The 12,816-nt window shown below is 42.9% G+C and overlaps 2 protein-coding genes across 2 annotated transcripts in view; one reads left to right on the forward strand and one right to left on the reverse strand.

Moving 5' to 3' along the window:
• Positions 1-3,751, forward strand: part of LOC140371983 (E3 ubiquitin-protein ligase TRIM21-like) — a 7,586-nt gene extending 3,835 nt beyond the window's left edge. Inside the window, exons 3-8 of the mRNA XM_072459220.1 lie at positions 118-295; positions 366-461; positions 798-1,031; positions 2,053-2,197; positions 2,295-2,321; positions 2,594-3,751. Coding sequence (XP_072315321.1) covers positions 118-295; positions 366-461; positions 798-1,031; positions 2,053-2,197; positions 2,295-2,321; positions 2,594-3,135 — 1,222 coding nt within the window. The 3' untranslated portion in view covers positions 3,136-3,751. The remainder of the gene's footprint in view (positions 1-117; positions 296-365; positions 462-797; positions 1,032-2,052; positions 2,198-2,294; positions 2,322-2,593) is intronic.
• On the reverse strand, positions 3,745-5,739 carry LOC140371984 (ladderlectin-like). Its single transcript, XM_072459222.1, has 11 exons — positions 5,603-5,739; positions 5,441-5,528; positions 5,323-5,355; positions 5,170-5,190; positions 5,046-5,078; positions 4,862-4,906; positions 4,677-4,703; positions 4,520-4,611; positions 4,327-4,446; positions 4,135-4,249; positions 3,745-4,053 (listed from the first exon to the last, which is right to left on the reverse strand). The coding sequence occupies exons 2-11, from the start codon at positions 5,487-5,489 to the stop codon at positions 3,989-3,991; spliced, it is 600 nt and encodes a 199-aa protein (XP_072315323.1). The 5' UTR covers positions 5,490-5,528; positions 5,603-5,739; the 3' UTR covers positions 3,745-3,988.
• Between the last annotated feature and the right edge of the window lie 7,077 nt (positions 5,740-12,816).

The raw sequence follows: 12,816 nt of genomic DNA on the forward strand, positions 1-12,816 counted from the left end.
AAAAGACATCTGTTTAAGTATTGTATATATTTTTGTCCAGTTATTACTTACTTGGTCTTTTCACGATCACTATTTCATGGAGAGTTATAATGTAATTGTTTTTTGTGGGTTTTCTAGGTTCAAAGGGCACAAAATGGTGAATCCGGTGGAGAACCTGGACCAAAGGGCTTGTCTGACTCACGGGCGCCCCCTAGAGCTGTACAGCAGACGGCAGGGGAAGTGCATCTGTGTGCTGTGTATGGGGGAGGGAGAGGAGGGCGTGGTGTCCACAGAGGACGAGTGGGACAGCAAGAAGGTACTTTAAACGTGAACCATTTTTGCGTGAGACATTTGGGATTCAACACACGGCGTTCTTTGTCCGACAGGCAAAGCTGGAGAGAACGGTCGAGGAACTGAAAGAAAGCATCGCGGAGAGAAAAACCAAGATGGATGAGATAAATGCAGCGCTGAAAGAGTGTAAGGTGCGTGTTCCCGGATACTTTCATCATCATCTCGACGAGTCTTGAATCGTACGCAGGTTTTGGGGCGTGGCCAGGTAGAAAAGGACATCGGAGGTCAGGGTTGATGAAAATGACAGGCGATATTCAACGATATTCAACGATAATCTTCTTGTTTGAGGTTCAAGTAGCGCACAAAACACAAATGGATCAGGTTTTAAACAGAAAAGAGCAGAAATATCACTTAACACCCTTGTTACAGAGATTACAATAAAGGTTTCTGTCTCTTTTTCAACTCATTTCCATTTGTTTTTACTGTTGATGTCCTAGTTTGATATATCTCCACCACCTTGTCTTCAGGAGCTGCTGGACGGCGAGTGGAGGGACATCAATAACGTCTTCTCTGCGACGCTGGCCATGTTGGAGTGTGCTCAGGCACGAGCGCTCAAACCGGTGAAGGAGAGGAGGCGGCGTCTGAGCCAGGAGGCGGCGGAGCTCGTCGACGCGCTGCAGATGGAGGTGGACGCGCTGGAGAAGACCATCAACGAGCTCGAGGAGATAGCCGCGTTCGAGGATCACGTTCTCTTCCTGCAGGTAAAGCAGAGGCTCAATTATACAATGTTTAGCCCGATTTGACAATGATTTTCGGAAGCTCTTGGACTCTAGTTCGATCACAAAGAGTGTGCAATGGAAAGACCCCAGTTGAAGATGATTTTGGACCAAACACAGAGCCCAGCGAACGATGAAAAAGAGGGAATAATCATCTAAAATCTAAGTCTTGAAGAGATATTTACACTTACAATAGAAACAGTGACAGGAGCATATTATTCTAGCAAATGCATCAAATTCAGATGTAAACGCGGCAAAGTGCAAAGTTCGATCCTTCTTTCCATAGCTTATAATGCAGGGCTATTCAACATAAGGCCCGGGGGCCAGATCAGGCCCACCAAGCAATTGAATCTGGCCCCCAACCCATCTTACCAATTCAAATCTTGGTTACTGGTTTAATTCTGGATTAGCACTAGTTCAGACCTGGTTTGATCTTGGTTTAGTCCTTGTTTAATTCTGGTTTGGACCGGTTTTGATCCTGGGTTAGTCCTGGTTCAGATCTGGTACTAGTTCAGTCCTAGTTTAATTCTGGTTCAGTTCTGGAAGGGCAATTTTGTAAAGCATTTTGTACGATATTTCTGACAAAAATCGAATCCATCAGTAGTTCTTTTATTGTATTAACTCAATTTACTCAAACAGTGTTGGGGATATTTTGTCTGACCCAAAATGTAGAGGCGTGTTGTCCAGAAGCCTTGGCCCTTCGAAAAATTGAGTTGACTAGCCTGGTTATAATGTGTTCAATTTAGTCACAGAGGAACCAAAATACTGCAGATAAGATGCCAAAAGTAGTCATCTGGACAATGCTTAAAAATCAAGATGTTTCAACTTTTTCAATCGAACAAAGCTAGATGTTACACTTCTCAGAGCTGGATTGGTCAGAACCTTTTTTACAGTGGGTGGACGCATGAGGGATAACGCCATCACGGAACACGTCAGTTACGTCAGCAGTGACTGTGGTCTGCGTAGTCGCATTTGCTTGATGCTGTTTCTCGTCTTGTTGATGCAGAAATATCCTTCCTTGAAAGAGCCTGGAGTGAACGACTGGGCGGACGTCGAGCTGGACACTTTTGTACGTTTCGGCTCGTTGAGAAAAGTCACGACAGAAGCGATGGAGCAGCTTCGGGAGCAACTGGAAAAGCTCACGGCGCTGGGTAAGCTAACGCTAATCGACAAAGGCTCAGAAAAAACGTCAAAAATTACACTTGTACGCAGTTTATTTATTGACAGTTTATTTGATCTTCTTTGCAGAACTCCGAAGACTCACGAAATATTCAGGTGTGTGTGTTTTTTTTTTTTTTTTTTTACGTTTTACGAGCAATCCATCTGTTCGGTTACACCTCGACATTGCGTAATTTTCCCTCCAATTTTTCTGTTCATTGCTAAAGAATCAGATAATTTATTGATGGCCACACAACAAGTTGGTGGAATTTATTTTCAGTACAGCAAGACAAACAAACAAACAAACAGGTTACATAAGGGATTGGTTTCAAAGTCCGAATGACTACGGTTTTTGAATCTGCACTTCACCTTTGACCTTTCTTTGGCAGTGGATGTGACGCTCGACCCGACCACAAGCCACAGGCGCCTGATTCTGTCTGAGGACAAAAAGGAAGTGGTCGATGGAGAAAAGGACCAGGAAGCCGCTGACGATTCTGAAAGATTTGACACTTTCGGCAGCGTCCTGGGCCGCGAGGGGCTGGACGTCGGCTCAAGGGTTTACTGGGAGGTGCAGGTGGCGGGCAAGAGCGGCTGGGACCTAGGCGTAGCGTCGGCTAACGCTAACCGCAAAGGCAAGCTGACGCTGAGCCCAGACAGGGGCTATTGGGCCATCGTTCACTATGAGGGGGATAAGTATGCGGCCCTGACGGCGCCCCCTGCCTGTGTGGAGCTGAAACACAAGCCTCAGAGGGTGGGGGTGTTTCTGGACTACGACGAAGGCCTGCTGTCGTTTTACAATGTCACGGACGAGGCCCACATTTACTCTTTCAGCAAAGCAGACTTTGCTGGGGAGATATTACCGTACTTCAGTCCACATGTTAAAAATGAAACAAACACAGCGGCCTTGATTATCTCTAATGTCCAAATCTGATTAGTAACACAGTGTTTTTTTAAACTTAAATCAACTGCTTTTACTGCAAAGAAAAACATAATAGAACATGCATTCTTGCTTATATATAACACGAAAAAATTCAAAATTCAGTGTTTTGATGTAGTGGCTTTTTAAATTATTGGTTTAAAATGTTTGGTCTGTCAATGTAAAATCTCTTATGTGAAAATATCTGTATCACAAATTCACAGTTTTACTTCTGGCTAACTAAAGACTATGAAGCGGTGGATCTTAACTTGACTTCCTGAGACGTTTGCAGATAGTACACAAACTGAACTTCAAACCATTTCTGATCATAAATGTCCTTTCAGCTAGTGTGTGGTGTTTTCCCTGTATAAATCTCAAGACGTTGAGCGGAACTTACAGGCGGGTCTCAGTTTGAGCACATTGAAGCAAAGTCCTGCTCCTAGTGGACGTTTTATAAACACCACGGATGCCGCAGAGGGCGGTCTACGCAAGCTCAAGAGGCCCATGAACTGTGTTATTGTGGTTTGGCAGTATTAAAACTCTTATATGATATTCAAAACTAATATCAGTGAGTTCACATTACAGTCCTGGATTTAAATATGATAATACACGGACTGATGTTTGATGCTTGAGCGTTTTAATCACATTTGACAGAAAAGAACAGAGAAGTTAAAGCATCTTTCAAATCCACTCATTCTGCTCTTTATGAAGCACAAGGCTCTCAGAGCAGACCACCTCCAACATCAGACTCTTCTCTTCACTCCTTCATTATGTTGCAGCAGGAAAAAGGAAAACTGTTGATTCAGATTTGCGTTGATTTTAGAGCATAAATCAGGGTTTATGCTTGTGGCAGCTCAGGAGTTCAGAGCTACTTTTTCTCACAGATGTACCCGAGGGAAGATTTGCAGTTCAAATCATTCCAGCACTTGGCACCTGAGGGTAACAAGACATATGTTAACCACATGAACACAATTATACAGTCATAGTTCATCTCAGACAGGCTGGTGTATTTACTGCTCCAGTTGATGCAAGTGCAGCTCTCGTCTTGTCTTTTGTAGTTGTTGGGTTCTCCACTACACCAGTTGCCATAGACATAACGTTCTCCGTTGATCCAGAGCCAATAATTATCCTAAAAACATAAAACGAAGAAATATTTTTGAATAATTTGTTGAGTTTGACTCCAGCAGAATGGGTAAAGTGACTAACATATTGTGCATCAGAGAGTCCAATCCAAGCTGCTGTTCCAGAAGCAAGAGCTTTCAGAAAGTTGCTGGTTCCACTGTTGTGAGCAACTGCAAGAGTTCCACCCTGGGCCTCACAAGATCTCTGAATAAAAGAGAGTACATTATATTAATCCTATCCACCAGTCATTTATTATGATGTGTGTCAGTCGAGTCACCTGTGCAAGAGCCCAGTGCCTTCGAGTTGTAAAATAAATGTAAGAACGGCTTCCGTGGCGATACCAGGTCCTAGGCCTGTAAGATCTTTTGGCTGAAGATCATTTAACATTAAGTTTCTCATTTATTGTTACAGACTTCATTGTTTGAAAAACTTACCCCTTTCAGCACTGTCTCCGTGTTCAGCTAGAAAAGAACATTTGTATTGAATGTAAGAGTTTGTAACTATCTTGTGTTCAAAAGTGTCCTCAGATACAATGTGCATCGTTAAGACAATCAGCAGAACACGCTCTGTAAAACCTCTTCAATAAACAATGTCGTTTGTCTCTAACATTATAACTCACCTTCACTCAGTTCAGTCTCATCCACAGACTCTGGGTCTGCGATATCTGTGAGGATTAAAAAATAATATGTGAATATTTTCCCTGATCGAGAGAGAGAAGTTGTTTTGTTGACGAGAAAAACAAGTTTGGGAACTTTGATTATTTCTCATTTTACAGTATCAAGATGAAGGTCCAGTCTGCTTACCTTGCATGTCTGGATCTTCAACATTCAGAACTTCTACAAGGATCGTCACATACAAGTACAAGTTATATTTACTGACTCGTGAAATAAATACAAATAGAAAAGTCTCATTTTTGATGGTACTCACCTCCATTTATCAGCCCACTCTCTTGTGAGGCACAAGAACAGTACAAACAATGTAATTATTAATACTCAAACATACAAGCACAAAGTTATATTGTATTGTTGAATTCAATCTGAAAAGTCCCTATTGATGCCACATGATTTTGTTGATTCTCACCTTCATTATTCAGTTGATTCTCAGATGAATCGGCTGATGGAGGCCACAAGAACAACAGAAATAATGTAAGTACAGAATATACAGAATACTTGAACATTTCCTTCATACTTAAACTCACTTGTGGCCAAAGCCGCACCAAAGAGCAGACACAAAACCAGCAGCTTCATGACGGTGATGCAGGCGTCCAAAGATGAATCCCTGGTTTACTGTAGATTATAAACTCATATTTAGTATAAGAGATCTGTGTTGAAGAGCTGTGGAGTCACAAGAAGAGACTAACCTGTTTCAGTCGAGGTTTGGCTCCTTCAGTCTGAGGTACTGACTTGGACCAAACTCTCCTCTTATATACTCTAAGTGCAACCGTCTCCAAAACTGATCCGTGTACAAGTGTCAACTCAACTGTTTGACTTCAGAAACACCCAGATTCACTTACATTTACTCAGGTCACAGCTGATTTCACAGCTGTGACTGATATCTGTTTGCTATCAAACTGTCAAATAAAGGCACTTTTCTGAACTGTAGCAGTCCACAGTCGCTTGGCAATAGTGGCCCTGGGCGTCCAAGAGACAAGCTGCAGATTATGTCTTTTCTGTTTTATAAACTAATATATAACTATCAAGATTTAGCATTTGCTCCTTCTCAACTCTCTAACTGTAATATTGAACTTAATAATAAAAAGCACGTCCCTTGACTTCCTATTGAACACTGCAGACCTGATTCTGTGTTGTTGCCGTGTCACACAGGGGTTCCTCAGGGATGTGTCGCTGCATCAAACCTCTTCAACACACGGCTGTAGATTACTGTATTTAGATCACATTAGATCACAAAACCAGTGTCAGAATTGTCTTTCACATTTACTCTGATGATGCTTTTTCCTCATCAAATCAATACTTTGAGCTCAGCTCAACACAAGAACATGACTTGATTTGACTTTTCGCACTCACCCCAGATCATCTTTACTTCATTATTCATCATTTGTGTTCTCGTGCTCCTGTACCAGTCAGAATCTGGACACGTTCCACTTTTGAAACATCCTCAGTGTCCAATGGTTCCCCAATGTCATAAAGAATGTAGTTTATGGACGGGCGGTGATGGTGCGCCCCCCTGTGGCTGTACTGGATGATCCAGATAACATCAAGACCCCTGTGAGCCCAGGACCACCCTGACTTCAGATGTTTGCCTGGCACAGTCCATGAGCCAGTCCACGAAAAGCAAGTGACTATAACTCAGGGGCGTCAAACTCATTTTGGGCCGCGGGCTGAATTTCGACGCTCAGGCTGGGTCGTGGGCCGAACATAACGTAAAACATAAAACAATAAAAAAATATAAGAAATAAATAACTTTATATAGCCTACGCTGTTTTTGAAGCAATTACTGGATCAATTAAAAGAAATTCCAAACACGTTTGTTCTCATGAAGTGAAATGTATTAAGAAAAACAAGTGTAATTTCACCAACACTGAGCTTAAGTTTATGTGCATCACAACTTCAGAGTTGATCTACAGAGATAAACATTTAGTCATGGGTATTTGGAACTGAAAAATATTGTATTTGACTTTATAACAAAATAAACTTCTCAAGATTTGATAAAGCTTTTAAATGTACTAAGTAACATTTCCACGTCTGTGTAGTTCTCTATAGTTCTCTGTAGTTCTCTGTTCACCTGAACTGACTCACCACTAAATACAAACACACGTGGAGCGTTTAAGGAGCTTAAGTTATGAGCCACAGTGTTCCATCAAACCAAACTCTTTTGTCAAATCGTGGGCCAAATTTTATGTACAAAAGAAAACAATAAAAAATATAAGAAATAAATAGCTTTCTTACAGCCTAGTAATAGTTGTGGAGACTGTTGCGCAAATGTGTAGCAGGTGAAAGACATGATATGAACACATGTCTGTGTTCATATCACAGACATGTTTCTGCTCGAACTCAATACAAGCTCACTATTTTCATAGTTTAAGTTGATCTCAGTGACAAATGATTCTTGTAAGGCAAGGCAAGTTTATTTGTAGAGCACATTTCATACACAAGGCAATTCAAAGTGCTTCACAGCAGGAAAAATGCACTAAAATCACAAAGAAATTACAGAAACAGAAATACAATAAAATTAACTACATTAAAAATTATCAATCCAACTGATTGTCTAAACTAATAAAATCACAAACAAAAGAGAAGGGTGCAAAGAAAAAAAATCCTTTCATTCATATGTGCAGCTAAACAAAACTGTTTTTAGCTTAGATTTGAACATTGTCAGAGTAGAACCTGTCTCACATCTTCAGGAAGAATGTTCCAGAGTTTAGCTGCAAAAAACTGAAACGCAGATTCCCCATGTTTAGTCCTGACTCTGGGCACCAGCAGGAGGCCGGTCCATGTTTAGTCCTGACTCTGGCACCAGCAGGAGGCCGGTCCATGTTTAGTCCTGACTCTGGCACCAGCAGGAGGCCGGTCCATGTTTAGGCCTGACTCTGGCATCAGCAGGAGGCCGGTCCATGTTTAGTCCTGACTCTGGCACCAGCAGGAGGCCGGTCCATGTTTAGTCCTGACTCTGGCACCAGCAGGAGGCCGGTCCATGTTTAGTCCTGACTCTGGCACCAGCAGGAGGCCGGTCCATGTTTAGTCCTGACTCTGGCACCAGCAGGAGGCCGGTCCATGTTTAGTCCTGACTCTGGCACCAGCAGGAGGCCGGTCCCTGAGGTCCTCAGAGTCCGAGATGGTTCATATGGCACTAACATGCCCAAGATGTACTTTGGTGCTAGGCCATGGAGAGACTTGTACACAAGCAGAGCTGCTTTAAAGTCTCTTCTCTGAGCCACAGGGGGCAGTGCAGAGACCTGAGAACAGGACTAATGTGATGGTACTTCCTGGTTCTGGTCAGGACCCGAGCAGCAGCGTTCTGGATGTACTGCAGCTGTTTTACAGCTCGTTTGGAGAGACCAGTGAGCAGGGCGTTACAGTCTAATCTACTGGAGACAAACACATGGATAAGTCTCTCTAAATCTGGTTTTGACACTATATTTTTTATTTTGGCAATGTTTCTTAGATGGTAAAAAGCTGCTGATGTTATTGATTTGACGTGGCTATTAAAGTTCAAGTCTGAGTCCATTATTACCCCCAGATTTCTAACTTGGTTTGTAGGTTTTAGAGCGAGACTCTGGATGTAGTGACTCATATGAGGTCATTGTGTTTGTGTTCAGTCACATTAGTGTGGACACAGTCATGCTCATACTTTATTACACTCTGACCTGTGTTTTTACCTGTGGCTCCTGATCTGTCCAGGTTTGTAGAGGATGCTTTCCTCACAGAGCATCATCACAGAAGTTAGTTTTCTTGTTGTTAGCTCCACTTTTAGCACAACTCTAACATCCATCTTTCTTCCACGTGTTTCATGAAGCTACATGTCTCTGTCCTCGCTCAGACCTCTGCTCTGAGGTGCGTAAGTGCTGTAAAGTGTGCAAACGCGTGTCTTACTTCTCTCAGCACTTCTCCCTCCGCAGTACACACGGCAGTGAAGAGCCGCGCGGGGTAGGGGCGGCCACCAGCGGCATTGTGGGACGTGTAATTTTAGCGCTAACAAAGGTTACGGAAGTAACTAAGGTTCTATGAACAGCAACAACCAAAAAAACATTTTTTTTTTAAATATTAATTCAAAATGTTTGGCGGGCCGGATTAAAACGTTTGGCGGGCCAAATCCGGCCCGCGGGCCGGATGTTTGACACCCCTGCTATAACTGCAAATGTATCAAAATAAGTGTTATCAGCCTTGTCCCTGGATTTCAACAGTTTGACGTTTGAAGTTGTGAAATGAAATTAAAATTGTATTTAAGAGGCCTGTATGATTTCTATTAACAAGGTGACTGTGAGATATTGATATTGCACATGACGTTAAAGTCAAAAAGTAAACTTGAGTCTACTTTCCTGATACATGAGCCAGGATCGACCAACAAAGTCAGTTTGAACGTAAGAGTGTTTAAACTGTGTGTTTACATTAATTACTTTCCTATTTACTGTATGTTATATGAGCTCAGTACCGTGTCCTGATACATGGCGGATGTTGAAGAAATGTTGAACGCTTTAAGATCATAGTTTAAATAATATATAGAGTTATGGCTATGTAGTAAGTGTCATGCATCAATAAGTGGAGTCACAGACCCCCATCTCCAGATCTTTTCAGGACTCTCAGTTGTACTTTTTATGTGGATTATCATCACGTCACAGACCATGTTGTTTAATGATGATTAGTTGGTGGACAGCATTTTATAAATGGATAATTACTGATAAGATTAAAAAACAAAGGTTGAAGGACTTTCAGGATGATGGACGACTAGCTTAGTCGTGCCTGTTCAGCGGCAGTTGAATCATTCATCCGACTTTATTACGAGTTCACCTGGGGAGACCCGATATTTTTTATGTGGGAGCAGAAATATGAAGAAACTAGATACTTATTAAGAAAGGCCGTGTCTGCAGAGCCGCGGTGCGGATAAATGGCCCAGCAGTTTCAGGAACCGCAGCACTGCCATATAGCCTCATGGCTAACCTTAACCCTAACCTTAACCCTAACCCTAACCCTAACCCTAACCCTAACCTTAACCCTAACCCTAACCCTAACCTTAACCTTAACCCTAACATTAACCCTAACCTTAACCCTAACCTTAACCCTAACCTTAACCTTAACCCTAACCTTAACCCTAACCCTAACCTTAACCTTAACCCTAACCTTAACCCTAACCCTAACCCTAACCTTAACCCTAACCTTAACCCTAACCTTAACCCTAACCTTAACCTTAACCCTAACCCTAACCTTAACCCTAACCCTAACCTTAACCTTAACCTTAACCATAACCATAACCCTAACCTTAACCATAACCCTAACCCTAACCCTAACCTTAACCTTAACCCTAACCCTAACCTTAGCCCTAACCCTAACTCTAACCTTAACCCTAACCTTAACCCTAACCCTAACCTTAACCCTAACCCTAACCCTAACCTTAACCCTAACCCTAACCTTAACCCTAACCCTAACCTTAACCCTAACCTTAACACTAACCTTAACCCTAACCTTAACCCTAACCCTAACCTTATCCCTAACCCTAACCTTAACACTAACCTTAACCCTAACCCTAACCTTAACCTTAACCTTAACCCTAACCCTAACCTTAACCCTAACCTTAACCCTAACCCTAACCTTAACCCTAACCTTAACCTTAACCAAAACCATAACCATAACCATAACCCTAACCCTAACCTTAACCCTAACCCTAACCTTGGCCCTAACCCTAACCCTAACCTTAACCCTAACCTTAACTCTAACTCTAACTCTAACCTTAACCCTAACCCTAATCTTAACCCTAACCTTAACCCTAACCCTAACCTTAACCTTAACCCTAACCCTAACCCTAACCTTAACCCTGACCTTAACCCTAACCCTAACCTTAACCCTAACACTCTAACCCTAACCTAACCCTAACCTTAACCCTAACCCTAACCTTAACCTTAACCTTAACCCTAACCTTAACCTTAACCCTGACCTTAACCCTAACCTTAACCTTAACCCTAACCTTAACCTTAACCCTAACCTTAACCCTAACCCTAACCTTAACCCTAATCTTAACCATAACCTTAACCCTAACCTTAACCCTAACCTTAACCCTAACCCTAACCTTATCCCTAACCCTAACCTTAACCCTAACCTTAACCCTAACACTAACCTTAACCTTAACCTTAACCCTAACCCTAACCCTAATCCTAACCCTAACCTTAACCCTAACCCTAACCCTAACCTTAACCCTAACACTCTAAACCTAACCCTAACCCTAACCTTAACCCTAACCCTAACCCTAACCCTAACCTTAACCCTAACCCTAACCCTAACCTTAACCCTAACCTTAACCCTAACCCTAACCCTAACCTTAACCCTAACCCTAACCCTAACCCTAACCTTAACCCTAACCTTAACCCTAACCTTAACCTTAACCCTAACCCTAACCTCATCCCTAACCCTAACCCTAACCTTAACCTTAACCCTAACCCTAACCCTAACCTTATCCCTAACCCTAACCTTAACCCTAACCTTAACCCTAACCTTAACCTTAACCTTAACCCTAACCTTAACCCTAACCTTATCCCTAACCCTAACCTTAACCCTAACCTTAACCCTAACCCTAACCTTAACCTTAACCTTAACCCTAACCCTAACCTTAACCCTAACCCTAACCTTAACCTTAACCCTAACCCTAACCTTAACCCTAACCCTAACCTTAACCCTAACCCTAACCTTAACCCTAACCCTAACCTTAACCTTAACCCTAACCTTAACCCTAACCCTAACCTTAACCATAACCTTAACCCTAACCTTAACCTTAAGCCTAACCCTAACCTTAACCTTAACCCTAACCTTAACCCTAACCTTAACCCTAACCTTAATCCTAACCTTAACCCTAACCCTAACCTTAACCTTAACCCTAACCCTAACCTTAACCCTAACCCTAACCTTAACCTTAACCTTAACCCTAAACTTAACCCTAACCTTAACCCTAACACTCTAACCCTAACCCTAACCTTAACCCTAACCTTAACCCTAACCCTAACCTTAACCCTAACCTTAACCTTAACCCTGACCTTAACCCTAACTTTAACCCTAACCTTAACCTTAACCCTAACCCTAACCTTAACCCTAACCCTAATCTTAACCATAACCTTAACCCTAACCTTAACCCTAACCTTAACCTTAACCCTAACCTTAACCCTAACCTTAACCTTAACCTTAACCCTAACCTTAACCTTAACCCTAACCTTAACCCTAACCCTAACCTTAACCTTAACCTTAACCCTGACCCTAACCCTAACCCTAACCCTAACCTTAACTCGGCGCGGTCTAAAACGGCGCGGTCAAATAGCGCAGCAGTTTCAGGAGCCGCGGCACAAAATAACATGGCAGTTTCAGGCGCCCGCCGCGGCTCTGTAGACACTCCCAATAAGATAAGCCTTTATTTGTCCCACAATCGGGAATTTCCAGATTATTTCAAGAACATGTCCAAGAAGATCAAGAATAAAAATGCTGCAGAGAACCAGGCTAGAAATGTTACACCCAAGCTAGCTAGCGTATCACCGGCACCAGTCCTTGAGCGCCCAGACGCCAGCGGCACTCCAGCCACACCAGCCACCGTGCACCCAGGCCCGGTCAGGAACGTTGAGCTGGGAGAACTTGTCCTGGAGCAGAGCAGGAGGCTGGTGCTGAAAGCAGAGCTGAAGTCCACAAACAGGATCCCGGTGTAGGTTCCCGGGGAGTCCAGATGCTGTAGGTGAAGTGGAGAGCCAGGTTGATGGTGTCGTCCACAGACCTGTTGGCTCTGTTGGTGAACTGCAGGGGGTCCAGCAGGGGGGGAGGTGAAGGACTTGAGGTGGGGCAAGACCAGGCGCTCAAATGACTTCATGACTATAGACGTCAGCCACAGGTCTCTAGTCCTCTCCGCCTGAGAGGACGTCATTTCCGGTGA

Source organism: Eucyclogobius newberryi, unplaced genomic scaffold, assembly GCF_026437365.1.
Source record: "Eucyclogobius newberryi isolate DKJ021-1_F unplaced genomic scaffold, fEucNew1.0.hap1 SCAF_22, whole genome shotgun sequence".
In the NCBI taxonomy this organism is placed as follows: Eukaryota; Metazoa; Chordata; class Actinopteri; order Gobiiformes; family Gobiidae; genus Eucyclogobius; species Eucyclogobius newberryi.